Source organism: Salvelinus alpinus, chromosome 35 (genome assembly GCF_045679555.1).
Source record: "Salvelinus alpinus chromosome 35, SLU_Salpinus.1, whole genome shotgun sequence".
NCBI classification, from domain to species: Eukaryota; Metazoa; Chordata; class Actinopteri; order Salmoniformes; family Salmonidae; genus Salvelinus; species Salvelinus alpinus.
Genome location: NC_092120.1, coordinates 8,413,307 through 8,430,946, shown reverse-complemented (window position 1 = coordinate 8,430,946; position 17,640 = coordinate 8,413,307). Strand labels below are relative to the sequence as shown.

The window sequence follows — 17,640 nt, the reverse complement described above, 5'->3', positions numbered from 1 at the left end:
ATTCTCTCCTTCTCTCTTTCTTTCTCTCTCTCGGAGAACCTGAGCCCTAGGACCATACGTCAGGACTACCGGGCATGATGACTCCTTGCTGTCCCCAGTCCACCTGGCCTTGCTGCTATTCCAGTTTCAACTGTTCTGCCTGCGGTTATGGAACCCCTACCTGTCCCAGACTTGCTGTTTTCAACTCTTAATGATCGGCTATGAAAAGCCAACTGACATTTATTCCTGATTACTATTTGACCATGCTTGTCACTTATGAACATTTTGAACATCTTGGCCATGTTCTGTTATAATCTCCACCCGGCACAGCCAGAAGAGGACTGGCCACCCCTCATAGCCTGGTTCCTCTCTAGGTTTCTTCCTAGGTTTTGGCCTTTCTAGGGAGTTTTTCCTAGCCACCGTGCTTCTACACCTGCATTGCTTGCTGTTTGGGGTTTTAGGCTGGGTTTCTGTACAGCACTTTGAGATATCAGCTGATGTACGAAGGGCTATATAAAATAAACTTGATTTGATAATATGTTTTCATAATGGAAGAATGTGTTCATGTGAGATTAATGTTATTCCAATGACATAACTAACGTTCCTCCTCTCTGGCCCATGATGATGGTATGCATCAACAGCCTCCCTAGTGTATCACATTTTGTGACTCAAAGCACTCACAGTACTCAACAAAAAACACATATCTTTCTATCTCAGATTTCACAATGTGGATGGAATGATAACTTGTAACATATGTCAGTCAAACAGTTTGCCTATTGGTACAGGACAAATGAGGACAAGACAAGAGATGAACATTAGTTAATTTATTCACAGTCACAAGGGGTGTGTCTAATTTTCTATAATACTTTCCATTAGATAAAAAAAATGCTCCAAATTGGTTTTGGGACCCCTTTAACTTTGTCTTGCTTCTAAGTTACTTTGAGGTTTTTTCCCCATGTGGTTTCACAGCTTCATTTGGCCCTTTGAATACAATCTTCATCTTCAAAGCCCTGTCTTTTAAGGGTCATCGTCTTCAGCCTCCTCCTCGAACTCTCCCTCTTCCTCAGCGGTGGCGTCCTGGTACTGCTGGTACTCAGACACCAGGTCGTTCATGTTGCTCTCTGCCTCAGTGAACTCCATCTCGTCCATGCCCTCTCCAGTATACCAGTGCAAGAAGGCCTTGCGGCGGAACATGGCGGTGAACTGCTCAGAGATACGCTTGAACAGCTCCTGGATGGCTGTGCTGTTGCCGATGAAGGTGACAGACATCTTGAGGCCGCGGGGTGGGATGTCGCAGACAGCGGTCTTCACGTTGTTGGGGATCCATTCCACGAAGTAGCTGCTGTTCTTGTTCTGGATATTAAGCATCTGCTCGTCCACCTCCTTCATGGACATTTGGCCTCGGAACACTGCGGCCACAGTAAGGTAGCGGCCGTGACGAGGGTCGCAGGCAGCCATCATGTTTTTTGCGTCGAACACCTGCTGGGTAAGCTCGGGCACGGTGAGGGCACGGTACTGCTGGCTGCCCCTGCTGGTGAGGGGGGCGAAGCCGGGCATGAAGAAGTGCAGACGGGGGAAGGGCACCATGTTGACGGCCAGTTTGCGGAGGTCAGCGTTGAGCTGGCCAGGGAAGCGCAGGCAGGTGGTGACGCCGCTCATGGTGGCTGACACCAGGTGGTTGAGGTCACCATAGGTGGGCGTGGTCAGTTTGAGCGTGCGGAAGCAGATGTCATAGAGGGCCTCGTTGTCGATGCAGAACGTCTCGTCTGTGTTCTCCACTAGCTGGTGAACAGACAGGGTGGCGTTGTAGGGCTCCACCACTGTGTCTGATACCTGGAAAGAAAGAGAGAGAGAGAAAGAGATTAGAGTACTTTATATTATCTGCCTCATTAAGTACATTTGCATTGAAGCACTAGAAAAATTATGTACAAAGAGGAAACACTCAATATACACACTATATCTTTTTTTACTGCAAAATATTAAACGCATTTGAACAATACACGTTTATCTGATAAATCAGTGCACAATTGGCCGCAGCGATCTGAATTGCAAGTACGGCTGAAATGACAGTACCTTCGGTGAGGGCACCACGCTGAAGGTGTTCATGATGCGGTCAGGGTACTCCTCTCTGATCTTGCTGATGAGCAGGGTGCCCATGCCCGACCCCGTGCCTCCACCCAGGGAGTGGGTGAGCTGGAAGCCCTGCAGACAGTCACAGTTTTCTGCCTCCTTCCTCACTACGTCCAGGACAGAGTCCACCAGCTCTGCTCCCTCTGTGTAGTGGCCCTTGGCCCAGTTGTTACCAGCACCGCTCTGGCCTGAAGGAAGGGGAGAAGGGAAGAATAGGAAGGAGAAGACATTTAACTTGTATTGTATATGAAACAAATCTAGTAATGATAATCAATAGCAACCATTAAATACAAAACAGGTTGTATGTCCACCTACCAAACACAAAGTTGTCTGGCCTGAAGATCTGTCCAAAGGGTCCGGACCTCACAGAGTCCATGGTGCCAGGCTCAAGGTCCACAAGGATGGCCCTAGGCACATATTTACCACCTCCATGAGAGACAGAGACAGAGGGGAGGAGGGAAAAGACATCAGGTGAATACTGTAGGAAACCATTACCAAAACAACTCTCCACCAGCATAGCCATATAGACTGGGTTAAATATGCTACATATTAAAATGTGTCAGGATCATGGCAATAGATTTAGGGGTGTTGTACCTGTTGCCTCGTTGTAGTAGACACTGATTCTGTCCAACTGCAGATCGCTGTCTCCATGGTAGGTGCCTGTGGGGTCGATCCCGTGCTCATCGCTGATCACCTCCCAGAACTACAGACACAAAATTGATGACAGCACATCAGTTTCCTGGGCATTTTGTACATATGCCACACGTTCTATAGAGAGAGAGGAATACATAGCAAACAAAGACTGAAGCATGAGCCGAAATGTCTGAAATCACTGTGTCACGCCCTGACCTTAGAGAGCCTTTTTATTTCTCTATTTGGTTAGGTCAGGGTGTGATTTGGGTGGGCATTCTAGTTTTTCTATTTCTTTGTTGGCTGGGTATGGTTCCCAATCAGAGGCAGCTGTCTATCGTTGTCTCTGATTGGGGATCATACTTAGGCAGCCTTTTTCCACCTTTAGTTTGTGGGATCTTGTTTGTGTGTAGTTGCTTTCTGCACTGCATGTAGCTTCACGTTCGGTTGTAGTTTATTGCTTTTTTTTGTGTTCATCAAAATAAAATGCTGTACGCTTAACACGCTGCACCTTGGTCTGATTCTTCCGTCAATGAACGTGACACACTGTCTCTCTTCTTGTGGAGTATGATGAAAACAACAGGAAATTCTTGGCTCACTAAACCAAATGTAACCAGTGCTTTACTTGGGATAAAAGAAGTGCAGGAGCTGTCTTTTTCCAAGACGGTCCAATAGATTATGTTCACAGAAATTTACAAATTACATAATGCTATAGAGACCTCTGATTATTCACTGTTATTCATACTTATTTTTGATGACTTCTCCATGACTTTTAACCAAATGTTCATGACTATTATTATAGCCTACATAAAAAAGTAAGCATTATTGACACTGGAAGGCTGCTTTGTCTGATCCCATGTAGGCCTACCATCTCCTGCTGTTGTGCCCTTGATCAAGGCTCTTAACCCCCACAAAGTAGAACTGCACTGTTAGTTACATGTCAACATGTGGTCAACCCTCCATCTGGAGAGCTCCTGGGTGTTTTGATCCAGCCCTGAAACACCCAAATCTGCCTATTAATTAAGGTCCTGTTGAGCAGCTGATGTTTAGGCTACAAGGTGGTTAGACCGGGGTTTGAACAAAAACCTGCAGTAACTATCCTGGAGGATGGTTGCCAGCCTTGATATAAAATATTTCAACATTACAACCACATACTTTTGTCTTTATTAAATGATTCCCCCATTCAATGAATCGGAGATCAAATGGATAAGGTAGGCTACTTGAAAGCAAGGTATCTAACTAGACATGTTAATATATAATGCTCAAATATTCATGTTTCAGGGGAGATCTATGTACAGCAATTTCTTTTTCAATCAGGCCATTCATAGAATATATTTAAACGTTGTTGCAATTACATGGCTACTGTTTAATAGAGGGGAATCCCAGCTTTCCGGTGCAGATTTATTTAGGCTATCTACAGTGTCGGTGGAAAGGTGACAACGACATGAATGCTTAGTTAGCTATAGTTAACTAGCAAGATAACTGCTACAAGTGATGTTTTGAATTGTCCATCTAGTTAATCTGTTGTCTGTCATTTTTTAAATATCTGCTGCTGAAATGTCGCGATCTCTCTCAAGCATCCGCTCACTCGCACTGGCACACACATACACGCACTGAAGGGTCATTCTGATAATGGCTGATATGTTGATTTTTAAGTGATTGATAATATTTAAAAGTGTGCCTTCATGAATTCCATTAACAAAAAGTATTGAACTAATTTCCATGACCTTACAAACCCTCATTTAACAACTTTGAACAGCGCATCATGTGCATTGAGGTTGGCTCATTTTCAATCTGCACAGTCTCAAACAGCCTACCGTCACGCACAGACTGGAGGCAAATAAACTTGAACAAACCGGAATCAGGAAATGAATGGCCACTATCCATTGCTATTCAATGCAGATACCGCCTATATTCCGCTTTGATCAATGTTTTTGGCCTCGGTGTGTGAATCTGGATCAGCGATAGGCTACTTTGTTTTGTAGAGGAGCTGGAACGCAATTTCCCAAAAATTAAAAGTACCGGTACGGCGCTCTGGACAACTCCGGCCCAAATCAAGCACGGAATATAACGCCATAGAGTGATCAATTCACTAGCGGACAGGAGAGGAAATTGCCTCAGGCTTCACACCAGCAAGGGCCCTCATGAGCTGGGCATGAAAAAAATATTCCTGTAACGGGTGTCTAGATCTTCCTCCTCCTCAGACGAGGAGAGGAGAGAAGGATCGGAGGACCAATACGCAGCTAGGTATGATGACATAATATTTATTTAACAAGACAAAAGACGAAACGAAATACTCTTAAACAAACTACAAACGAAGTAGACAGACCTGGTGCGACGAACTTACATGTAACACGAAGAACGCAATAACAGGAAAACTGACTACATAAAACGAATGAACAAACAAAACCGAAAACAGTCCCGTGTGGCGTAACATACAGACACTGACACAGGAGACAACCACCCACAACAATCAAAGTGAAAACACCTACCTTAATATGGCTCTCAATCAGAGGAAATGAAAACCACCTGCCTCTAATTGAGAGCCATATCAGGTCACCCTTAAACCAACACAGAAACACATAACAAAGACTACCCACCCAAACTCACGCCCTGACCGTCAAACACATACAAAACAACAGAAAACAGGTCAGGAACGTGACAGAACCCCCCCCCTCAAGGTGCGAACTCCGGGCGCACCACCAAAAGTCTAGGGGAGGGTCTGGGTGGGCGTCTGACCACGGTGGTGGCTCAGGCTCTGGGCGAGGTCCCCACCCCACCATAGTCAAACCCAACTTCCGTCTTCCCCTCTGAATGACCACCCTCCTATTCCACCCACTTACTTTAAAGGGTACCGTCGATATAAGGGGCAGCACCGGGATAAGGTAGCTCAAGACAGAGAGGTAGGTCAGGATAGAGAGGTAGGTCAGGATAGAGGGGCAACTCCGGACTGAAGGGCAGCTCCGGACAGAGAGACAGCTCTGGACTGAGGGGCAGTTCTGGATGGCTGGCTCTGGCGGATCCTGGCTGGACGGCTCTGGCGGATCCTGGCTGGACGGCTCTGGCGGATCCTGGCTGGACGGCTCATGGCTGGCTGACGGATCTAGCTGCTCATGGCTGGCTGACGGCTCTGGACGCTCATGGCTGGCTGACGGCTCTGGACGCTCATGGCTCGCTGGCGGCTCTGGCAGATCCTGTCTGGTTGGCGGCTCTGGCAGATCCTGTCTGGTTGGCGGCTCTGGCAGATCCTGTCTGGTTGGCGGCTCTGGCAGATCCTGACTGACTAATGGCTCTGACGGCTCGGGACAGACGGGTGGCTCAGACGGCGCTGGGCAGACGGATGGCTCAGACGGCGCTGGGGAGACGGATGGCTCAGACGGCGCTGGGGAGACGGATGGCTCAGACGGCGCTGGGGAGACGGATGGCTCAGATGGCGCTGCGGAGACGGATGGCTCAGATGGCGCTAAGGAGACGGATGGCTCAGATGGCGCTGCGGAGACGGATGGCTCTGGCTGATCCTGTCTGGCGGAAGGCTTTGGCTGCTCCTGTCTGGCGGAAGGCTCTAGCGGCTCCTGTCTGGCTGAAGGCTCTAGCGGCTCCTGTCTGGCTGAAGGCTCTAGCGGCTCCTGTCTGGCGGAAGGCTCTGTAGGCTCATGGCAGACGGGCGGCTTTGCAGGCTCATGGCAGACGGGCGGCTTTGAAGGCTCAATACAGACGGGCAGTTCATGCGGCGCTTGGCAGACGGACAGTTCAGGCGCCGTTGGGCAGACGGCAGACTCTGGCCGGCTGAGACGCACTGTAGGCCTGGTGCGTGGTGCCGGAACTGGAGGCACCGGACTGGAGACACGCACTTCAAGCCTAGTGCGGGGAGCAGGAACAGGGCACACTGACCTCTCGAAGCGCACTATAGGCCTGGTGCGTGGTACCGGCACTGGTGGCACCGGGCTGAAGGCACGCACATCAGGACGAGTACGGGGAGAAGGAACAGTGTGTACAGGGCTCTGGAGACGCACAGGTGGCTTAGTGCGTGGTGCCGGAACTGGAGGCACTGGGCTGGAGACACGCACCATAGGAAGAGTGCGTGGAGGAGGAACTGGTGGTACTGGGCTGGGGCGGGGAGGTAGCGCCGGAAATACCGGACCGTGCAGGCGTACTGGCTCCCTTGAGCATTGAGCCTGCCCAACCTTACCTGGTTGAATGCTCCCCGTCGCCCGCCCAGTGCGGGGAGGTGGAATAACCCGCACCGGGCTATGTAGGCGAACCGGGGACACCATGCGTAAGGCTGGTGCCATGTAAGCCGGCCCGAGGAGACGCACTGGAGACCAGACGCGTTGAGCCGGCCTCATGACACCTGGCTCAATGCCCAATCTAGCCCTACCAGTGCGGGGAGGTGGTATAACCCGCACCGGGCTATGCACACGTACAGGAGACACCGTGCGCTCTACTGCGTAACACGGCGTCTGCCCGTACTCCCGCTCTCCACGGTTAGCCTGGGAAGTGGGCGCAGGTCTCCTACCTGCCCTCGGCCCACTACCTCTTAGCCACCCCCCCAATAAATTTTTGGGTAGTACTCACGGGCTTTTCGGGCTTCCGTGCTAGACGCGTCCCCTCATAACGCCGGTTCCTCTCTCCGGTTTCCTCCGCTCTCCGAGCTGCCTCCAGCTGTTCCCATGGGCGGCGATTCACTTCAACTTTAGCCCATGGTCCTTTTCCTTCCATGATTTCCTCCCAAGACCAGAAATCCTGCTTCGTGCGCTGTCCGTTAACCCGCTGCTTGATCCGGGTTTGGTGGGTGGTTCTGTAACGGGTGTCTAGATCTTCCTCCTCCTCAGACGAGGAGAGGAGAGAAGGATCGGAGGACCAATACGCAGCTAGGTATGATGACATAATATTTATTTAACAAGACAAAAGACGAAACGAAATACTCTTAAACAAACTACAAAACAACAAACGAAGTAGACAGACCTGGTGCGACGAACTTACATGTAACACAAAGAACGCAATAACAGGAAAACTGACTACATAAAACGAATGAACAAACAAAACCGAAAACAGTCCCGTGTGGCGTAACATACAGACACTGACACAGGAGACAACCACCCACAACAATCAAAGTGAAAACACCTACCTTAATATGGCTCTCAATCAGAGGAAATGAAAACCACCTGCCTCTAATTGAGAGCCATATCAGGTCACCCTTAAACCAACACAGAAACACATAACAAAGACTACCCACCCAAACTCACGCCCTGACCGTCAAACACATACAAAACAACAGAAAACAGGTCAGGAACGTGACAATTCCATGATTAAAAAAAAATCTGAGCTTTCTTATATCGCTCAGATATAAAACAGACACTTCTAAACATACTTCCCTTTCATTAAATGTTTGACTATCTTTATAAATGTTTTGAATATCTGTTTTTACATGTATGCATCAGTTAATCAATGCGTGTCATTGGGCTAATAGCAGTAAGGCCAAATTCAATGTTTCTTGTACTGAACAAAAATATAAAGGCAACATGCAACAATTTCATTGATTTACAGAGTTACAGTTCATAGGTTTAAATTAGTCAATTGAAATGAATTCACTAGGCCCTAATCTATGGATTTCACATGACTGGGAATACAGATATGCATTTGTTGGTCACAGATACCTTAAAGAAAAATGGACCTTACAATGGGCTAAAGGATCTCGTCACACGATTTTTTTGCATTCAAATTGCCATCGATAAAATGCAATTGTGTTCGTTGTCCGTAGTTTATGCCTACCCATACCATAACCCCACCGCCATCATTGACACTTGCAAACCGCTCACCCACACGACGCCATACACATGGTCTGCGGTTGTGAGGCCAGTTGGATGTACTGCCGAATGATCTAAAATTACGTTGGAGGTGGCTTATGCTAGAGAAATTAAATTATCTGGCAACAGCTCTGGTGGACATTTCTGAAGTCAGCATGCCAATAGCATGCTCCCTCAAAACTTGAGACATCCATGGGATTGTGTATCAAAACTACACATTTTAGAGTGGCCTTTTATTGCCCCCAGCACAAGGTGCACCTATGTAATGATCATACTGTTTAGTCAGCTTCTTGATATGCCACACCTGTCAGGTGGATGGATTATCTTGGCAAAGGAGAAATGCTCACGAAGAGGGATGTAAATAAATCTGTGCACAAAATTTAAGAGAAATACGTTTTTTTGTTCATATGGAACATTTCTGGGATCTTTTATTTCAGCTCATGAAGCATGGGACCAACACTTAACATGTTGCGTTTATATTTTTTTATACCTACAGGCGTCCTAAAATTCTAAACTAAATAGCTAAATGTTCCTTGGTATGACAATTAAGCTAACAATTCCATGTTAGCTTAATAGAAACCCAACCCTGGGCCCATAGACTATTTAGTAGAAGACAGGTGCTGCTGATAATACTGCCATTTGTCGAGGCAGAGGACATGTATGTGTAGCCCATGTATCTGATGCTATGTAGCAATAAAGATTATGGCATGTCATACTCTTTTTGTCCAGACAGCATCAGATACATGGGCTACATATAGTAAGACAGAGGGGTGCTGTTTTGCTCGCTTGGATGCTTTCTCCGGCGAGATAGTTTGTCACTTGCGAATTGAAGAAAATTTGGCAGTTGCACAGTGCACTGTTCAGATGCTGGAATTATTTTGAATGAATTTGCGAAGGTAACCTACTTTTGAAAGTGATTTGTTAGATGAAAACATCATGACTGGTTGTGTTCATGGCACATTAAAAGGTAATACATTTTTACAGTTAAATTACATGTCTTTACTATAAATCCATAAATAGACCGGCCTCTTCCTGGGGCCTTCAAATCACTAAGTCGGCCCTGGGTCATTTTAAATATTCATAGACTGAGATAGATGGCTATAAGAGTGTTATTGGAACAGAGGAGGCGTTTAAAAGGCCCTGTGGGGAGAGAACACAAAGGACACGCAGATCTTTTCTTAGACAAATATGAAAATTAAATCCATTTGCAGGCAGTCAGAGTTAATTGAGAAAGCTAATCATTTCTAGATCTGTAATCGTGTCTAGTTCACCCCTTGAGGAGTATGATTGCATGTTTGTGTGTGTATGTGTGTGTGTGTGTGTGTGACCTTCTGTTTCAGATATTTGTTTATGTTGGTGTCTCTGCTAATTTTCTGTAAACAGCAGCATTAAGGGAGGATTTGGGATAATCTGGATAAACAGTCTGTATAGCAGATCAGTAGTTAAGAGAGATTTGAGGGTACTCAACTGTCTGGACTCAATTTACAGTAGCAATCAGTGTTTTGATAAACCATGTAGGCTCAGGCAATATGACCAAGTGACCTTAATCTGAGAGAGAGAGAGAGAGAGAGAGAGTCAGAGAAAGAGGATGAGTGAGGGACAGCCATAGATAGATGGTTATCAGAGAGGACTGAGAATAATTGGTTTGAAAGAATGGGGACAATGACCAGGAAAGCGCACAGTGCCACACCCACTCTCCTATGCCTTCAACTGTGCTGTCAATCAGATCCGGCCAGTGGTCATCCAACCCATGACACCCTAGGGGGTAGCGTCCTCTCTGTCAGGCCACCAGTAATGTTATTCTAACTAACGCTTTACTAAACAGTTACATGGACACCAGCGAGGTTCACTGTCCATTGAAGTAGCTTACACTACCGTTCAAAAGTTTGGGGTCACTTAGAAATGTCCTTGTTTTTAAAAGAATATTTATTTTTTATTTTTTAAATAATATAAAATTGATCAGAAATACAGTGTAGACATTGTTAATGTTGTAAATGACTACTAATTTCTAATGGAATATCTATATAGGCGTACAGAAGCCTATTATCAGCAACCATCACTCCTGTGTTCCAATGGCACGTTGTGTTAGCTAATCCAAGTTTAGCATTTTAAAAGGCTAATTGATCATTAGAAAACCCTTTTTGAATTATGTTAGCACCGCTGAAAACTGTTGTTCTGATTAAAGAAGCAATGTTTTGCGGGTACTATTTAATGAAACTGCCAGTTGAGGACTTGTGAGGCGTCTGTTTCTCAAACTAGACACTCTAATGTACTTGTCCTCTTGCTCAGTTGTGCACCGGGGCCTCCCACTCCTCTTTCTATTCTGGTTAGAGCCAGTTTGCGATGTTCTGTGAAGGGAGTAGTACACAGCGTTGTACGAGATCTTCAGTTTCTTGGCAATTTCTTGCATGGAATAGCCTTAATTTCTCAGAACAAGACTAGACTGACGAGTTTCAGAAGAAAGTCCTTTGTTTCTGGACATTTTGAGCCTGTAATCGAACCCACAAATGCTGATGCTCCAGATACTCAACTAGTCTAAAGAAGGCCAGTCTTTCAAAAACAAGGACATTTCTAAGTGACCCCAAACTTTTGAACGGTAATGTACATTCAATGTGGATTTCAATTGAATGTGAAATTGTATTGATCTCAGAGACATACGATGTATATGTATGACCTAATAGTATCATCAATCTGTACACTGGAGCAGCTTCTTGACCAAGTCTCCCTACAAAAAGAGATTCCTTGTCTCAATAGGACTTCTCAGTCTAAAGAAAAGTTGAATGAAAAGAATAGACTGTGCCATGACGTAATCCAAAGGAAAATGTTTTATTCATAGGGCACCTCTCTCTTTCTTACACACTCCCCTTCTTGTCCATCACTCTCTCACTCTTTCTTCTCATCTCTGTCTGTCTCTCTTTCTCCAGTAGTATCAGATTATATCGGTGTTGAACCCAGTGACTTCACCGTCTGTTACGTCAGCTGTTACGTCAGCTGTTTCCTCTGTCTGTATGTCCCTCCCACACCCCATCCGCCCCTAATTTGGTTAGGGGAGGACAGACATTGATTAGGATGAGGCGGGCAGTGCTACTGTACGGCCCTGCTTTTAAGTGGACATTATTAAAATCAACGGTAGCAGACTGAAACGGCTCTGCCATCATGATAATGATGAGCTATACTGTATGTCTGAGGAAGGAATGACCTTGGTATGGTTCTGTGGCTCTAGAATGACCATGGACCTAGGGTAGTCATGACAACCTTAACCCTGATACAGAGAATATGGATTTGATTGGTCTGGACCATTATGGACCATTATGTCCTCCATTGTAAGCCTATATGAGCTATCAACCAGAAAGACTGTCAAACAGTTTCACCCACAGGCCTATGAGAGACTGGGTGGGGTTGGGGTACTTCTATCTGATGATGTCAAGGCTTATTGTACATGGGAAATGGACCACTAACACAAACCAGTCACACCCTACAAAATTAAAATATTATCTCAAAGAGAACAAAGCAATGTCAACATTTTGTCTCTCCAATTTGGAAAAGCCCAAACAACTGACAGACCTCTCAAATTGTATTTTATTCTCTTTCCATCATTGTAAATGATGCACGCCCCACTCTTCTCAACGCTCTCCTGCACCACCTCACACACACCAATGGAAAACTCTGTCAGCCTCTACACAGCCCGCTGGAATAAATCGAATCGATATATCGATCCAGTATTTGAAGGAAAACATGTAATTTGGCTCTTGCGCATAGCAGGCTACATTAATAGATGTGATTGTCTTGAACACAAGTTTCTCACATATGCGAGGCAAAAGGGCAAGTCACCATTTCACAGTTTGACAGACCTTGACAAGTGAAGAATAGGTTGATTTCAGACAATAATGCGAGAGCAGCTTTAATGCGATCTGGAGACGTAGACACGCCAGAGAACCCGGTTAAACCGATAATCCTAGACAATTGCACACCGCAATTCCACACAGTGGCTCACAGAGACGTACACACGCATACATTTATCACAGAGTTCTTAATTGTGGAGTTACAATACTTTAACAAATGGTAGCTATCACACACCCAATTAACTCTGCGTATTGTATGAAATAATATTGCAATAGGCCTAAATAGTCTCAAAATAAAAAGGTAGTTTAATAGGGTGAATGTGACTGGATGATTATCCATTCTTTGTAGTAGTTTTCAGTTGTGTTGATTAATTTGAAACAAGTCTTTACTATATTATAGACAGTCATTCAATAAACAATTAGGATGATGCATGTATAGGTTCTTACCTTGGCACCAATCTGGTTACCGCACTGGCCGGCTTGGATATGCACGATTTCCCTCATGTTGACAGGTAAAAATGTCGAGACACAAAGAGACAGCGAACCATGAAGACCCAACCGAACTAGTGTGGTCAATGGTTTTGATAATCTGGACACGAGAAAGCTGCCAGCAGCACAAACAATGATGTCACTTTCATATGGTAATGAGGAAACTTCAAAATAAAAGGCCGCATTTCAAACATTGAAATGTGGATAACTCATTCAAAAGATATTACATTTTAATCACTGGACACTTCTATTGTGACAAGAAAATGCAATGAGTAATTTGAGAAAAAATTATATGAATTAAAAATAATAATATTCCAATAATGAAAAAATACAATGTTGACATTGGTATGTTGAGAATATTGGGCTGTAGAGAGAGAACTTTTCTACCTGTCTCAGCTAAAGTGGAGTGGAAAATACTCAGTAGGGTCTCTACTAACCAAATGTGTAGTTTTGGAGGGGATTGTGTCGTACATACCCAGCAACACACCTATAAATAGTCTGGTACTATCCATGGTTCTGAAATCTATTCCCAAATTTTAAAAAAGAAAAAAAAAAGAAACACAAAGGTCAACTTTTTTTTGATCAAAATGAAATCTAATTTATTTACAAGTTAAATGTAATGAATATTAACCAGGCTGTTAAGACAGTACAATCAATCACACATTCTGAACAACAATGGAGAAATGTATTTACAAGTTGTAGGACGATATGTGAGTCTTATCTATTCAGGTTAGCAGTATACAGCAAAGGCATAGGACTATTACCTAGTTTAAAAAAATTATAACAAAGGCAAGATTATTTACAAGCTATTTTGTCATGATTATGGATCAAGGTCAGCAAAGGGTCTTTTTGAAGAGTTAAAATGTACTACAAGAGACAACAAGACTACATGGCTAACAGCACACAGTATAATGAAGCTTTCAGAACAACAATGGAGAACATTCTTTACAAGTTATACGCCTCTATGTTTTGCTTTTTCTATCAAGGTTAGCAGTATACATTAAAGGCCCATTAACCACATTTTCTAAACCAATAACAGAGACAAGATTGAAAGATAATACAGAGAGGTGTTTATTATCTATCAAGGTCAGTAGTCATTTTCTGTAGAGTTTAAAATTCATTATGTAGTAATTTTCTCTCTGATAACTAAATTAAAACATACCATCGCATACCATTGTGACAAAGTGTACCCACATTGACCTCTAATAAGACTGCTTTAGAGATTAAGTACACATAAACACCACTACCGTCTGACAGTTTTCTAAAATAGGGACACCGATGAGGAAATTCAAAGTTTAGTGTCACATCCACCACAAATCCATACATTGCCAGATTGTAACGGCCATCGTTGCATGAAGAAGTGGACCAAAGCGCAGCGTGGTAAGTGTTCATGATTTATTCTTAAAACTGAACACTGAATAACAAAAACGAAACAGCTCTGTCTGGTGCAGACACAAAACAACTACCCACAAAACACAGGTGGGAAAAGGCTACCTAAGTATGGTTCTCAATCAGAGACAACGATAGACAGCTGCCACTGATTGAGAACCACACCCGGCCAAACACACAGAAATAGAAAACATAGAACACAAAACATAGAATGCCCACCCCAACTCACGCCCTGACCAAACCAAAATAGAGACATAAAAAGGATCTCTAAGGTCAGGGCGTGACACAGATACTGTAATGCCAGGTATTTCTGAAGTGGAAGAAGTTTATCCTTTCATTCTCTTTCACATGAATCCATCATTGTAATGGAATGTTATGCAATTACTGTTGCTAACTACAGTATATGTTGCATATCTATGGCTATAACTGTCCAATGTGACTTTAAGTTCACAGGCAATATCACATGCTCAAAAGCCACCAATTGTGCACCATTCCAGGCCCATTTGGTGTAATCGCTTTGCTGTCACAAAACAGACTCTGTAATTCCTGACTTGCAAAAGATGCAAGGGACATTAACACAATTTGTTCCTTCAGATGTGACTTCAAAAGATCATTGTACCTGTCAATTATTCTATCCTTGAACCACCTGTTGTCGTGGCTTAATGATCCTCTTTAGTAAGTGGAGATGGAAGAGTTCTGGTTGCTTTTGTTTAGAAGTCGATGAGTCATTCTTTGTGCATTTGTCAGAGTACAGATGACTTTTGTCTTTTTTAAGAAAATGTAATACTTTTCCACTGTGTTTCTTCTCTTATGACACCAGATAGAACACAGCTTGCGCCAGGAGTTCTTGGACCTTCTTGGACCAAGGTAATACCATGTATTGCGTTGAAGAGAAAGAAGTGGGTGAAGTAAGGAGTCACCAGTACTCTGTATTAAACCCGTTGCCCAGCACAAGAGACCCATTTAAGTTTTGCAGACTCTATTGAGTAATTCCAATAACACATATTTTATGAGAAGTGTATTTCTTTAAATATAGCCTACACAATAGCTTTCGACATGACAGTATTTCTGTAAACTTTTAAAAGAAATGCTGGTATAAATAATAGAATATGTGTCACGTTCTGACCATAGTTCTTGTGTGTTTTGCTTGTTTTAGTGTTGGTCAGGACGTGAGCTGGGTGGGCATTCTATGTTGTGTGTCTAGTTTGTCTGTTTCTATGTTTGGCCTAATATGGTTCTCAATCAGAGGCAGGTGTTTTGTGTTGTCTCTGATTGGGAATCATATATAGGTGGCTTGTTTTGTGGCTACGCTGCGTGTTGGTCCGATCCCTGTTACACCCTCTCTTCTCGTGAAGAGAGGGAAGGCTGCCGTTACAATATGTCAAATTATCCATTTATTTTTTCAGAGGTGGTTGTAATGCAGTGAAAAACTGTTGTACTGCACTAGAGTGCAAAAAAAAGGATATTCCCAAGTTTAGCATGTCTTTGCAGGGGGCCTCTTGTTTTTTTTTTTTTATAATCTATGATCGTGCTGCCAGTATAATATCCTACTGCTAGGAGAATGGTAATCCTCTTGATTGGGTCCAGAGAGAGACTGCGGGAGCTGGGCTGGAGACTGGGAGTGATTTTCATATAATAGGGTGGAGATCGATTTAATTTCTATTCATACCCCATTCACGAAGTGTATTGAAATTATATTTATGAACAAACAACTAAATTACTACTTATAGACATTACATTACATTTACCCCCAACTCTGGTGAATTTAAAAGTTTTTATGATATTTTCAGTCCTGAAGTTGAACCTTTAACTGACAGTTTGAAATTTACTGGGGGGGTTCAACTGAAGGTGTCATACAAAAAATGCACCCCCATCCCCAACATTAAAACATATTTTCACATGACCCTTCCCTTGTACTGTAAAAAAAATGGCACACCCTTCCCCCTCATAGAATTAACTCACAATAATGTTTACAACTGCAAATAACAATAACTGTGGTGACCAGGTGTTTATAAATGTGGATTTGGACTTTGTCACTTAAGCATGCTTTTGTGGCACAGTCACCTTGTTTCGAGAGAGATTTACATGGTGATCAAAACGTCATGCCAGGGCAAGCCCTTATTTTAAGTGTTTCTTAAATCCCCTATGGGAAATATTAAGGATGTAAAAATTATTGGAACCATTTCCTTGTCTGACAGCTAGATTTCTGGGAATTGTGACATCTCCACTGTGGGGAGACTATTATGGACAAAAGTGCGAGATTATTTGTATTTGTCAAACAGCAGCCATGCATCGATCGTCATGTCATCAGAATAAGACCCTCGATATTTATTGAAAGGAGCATTAAGCTCATCACTGTGCACTTTCACCACCCTGTGAATTTCATCACCAACTTATTTCATCTGTAGTCTAATAAACTGCATGCTTTCCCATAATGTCATTACATTTCTTATCTGACATGTACTTTACTCCCATAAAAAGGTTGGATGGAAACCTTACATTTTCACAACAGCCTAGAGTAGAATTCTGTACTCACTTGAAAACAATAATGCAATTATTCATTGTACTGTGGGGCTGTCAGTTCGTCTAGGTAGGATAACTGTATTGTCCCTAAACAAGATTAATAGGGGAGCTTTTTGAGCTGCATGTCTCATGTCTTCACTGTTCAAATTGAATTGTATTTGTCACATGCGCCGTGAAATGCTTACTTACTAGCCCTTAACCAACAATACAGAGTAAAAAAAAAGTTTGCTAAATAGACTAAAGGACAAATAGTAACACAATAAAATAACAATAACGAGGCTATATACAAGGGTACCAGTATCGAGTCAATGTGCAAGGGTACGGGTAAGTTGAGGTAGTATGTACAGTTGAAGTCTAAAGTTTACATATACTTAGATTGGAGTCATTAAAACTCGTTTTTCAACCACCCCACAAATTTCTTGTTAACTAACTATAGTTTTGGCAAGTCGGTTAGGACATCTACTTTGTGCATGACACAAGTAATTTTTCAACAATTGTTACAGACAGATTATTTCACTTATAATTCACTGTATCACAATTCCAGTGGGTCAGAAGTTTACATACACTAAGTTGATTGTGCCTTTAAACAGCTTGGAAAATTCCAGAAAATTATGTCATGGCTTTAGAAGCTTCTGATAGGCTAATTGACATAATTTGAGTCAATTGGAGGTGTACCTGTGGATGTATTTCAAGGCCTACCTTCAAACTCGGTGCCTCTTTGCGTGACATCATGGGAAAATCAAAAGAAATCAGCCAAGACCTCAGAAAAAAAATTGTAGACCTCCACACGTCTGGTTCATCCTTGGGAGCAATTTCCAAATGCCTGAAGGTACCACGTTCATCTGTACAAA

At 43.5% G+C, this 17,640-nt stretch overlaps 1 protein-coding gene across 1 annotated transcript; it reads right to left on the bottom strand.

Annotated features, from left to right (window-relative positions):
- Positions 1–788: 788 nt before the first annotated feature.
- Positions 789–12,993, bottom strand: LOC139564194 (tubulin beta chain-like). Its single transcript, XM_071383467.1, has 5 exons — positions 12,836–12,993; positions 2,704–2,812; positions 2,425–2,535; positions 2,053–2,297; positions 789–1,812 (listed from the first exon to the last, which is right to left on the bottom strand). Exons 1-5 carry the CDS (start codon positions 12,890–12,892, stop codon positions 997–999), a joined length of 1,338 nt encoding a protein of 445 aa, XP_071239568.1. The 5' UTR covers positions 12,893–12,993; the 3' UTR covers positions 789–996.
- Positions 12,994–17,640: the final 4,647 nt, after the last annotated feature.

What these genes read in the sequence shown, in the direction of transcription:
- LOC139564194 (XM_071383467.1), bottom strand. Translation starts at nt 12,892, where the DNA reads ATGAGGGAAATCGTGCATATCCAAGCCGGCCAGTGCGGTAACCAGATT. An exon ending in GTAACCAGATTGGTGCCAAG is followed by an intron (nt 2,813 to 12,835) that starts GTAAGAACCTAT and finishes TTGTGTCTGTAG; the next exon opens with TTCTGGGAGGTGATCAGCGA. An exon ending in CTACTACAACGAGGCAACAG is followed by an intron (nt 2,536 to 2,703) that starts GTACAACACCCC and finishes TCTCTCATGGAG; the next exon opens with GTGGTAAATATGTGCCTAGG.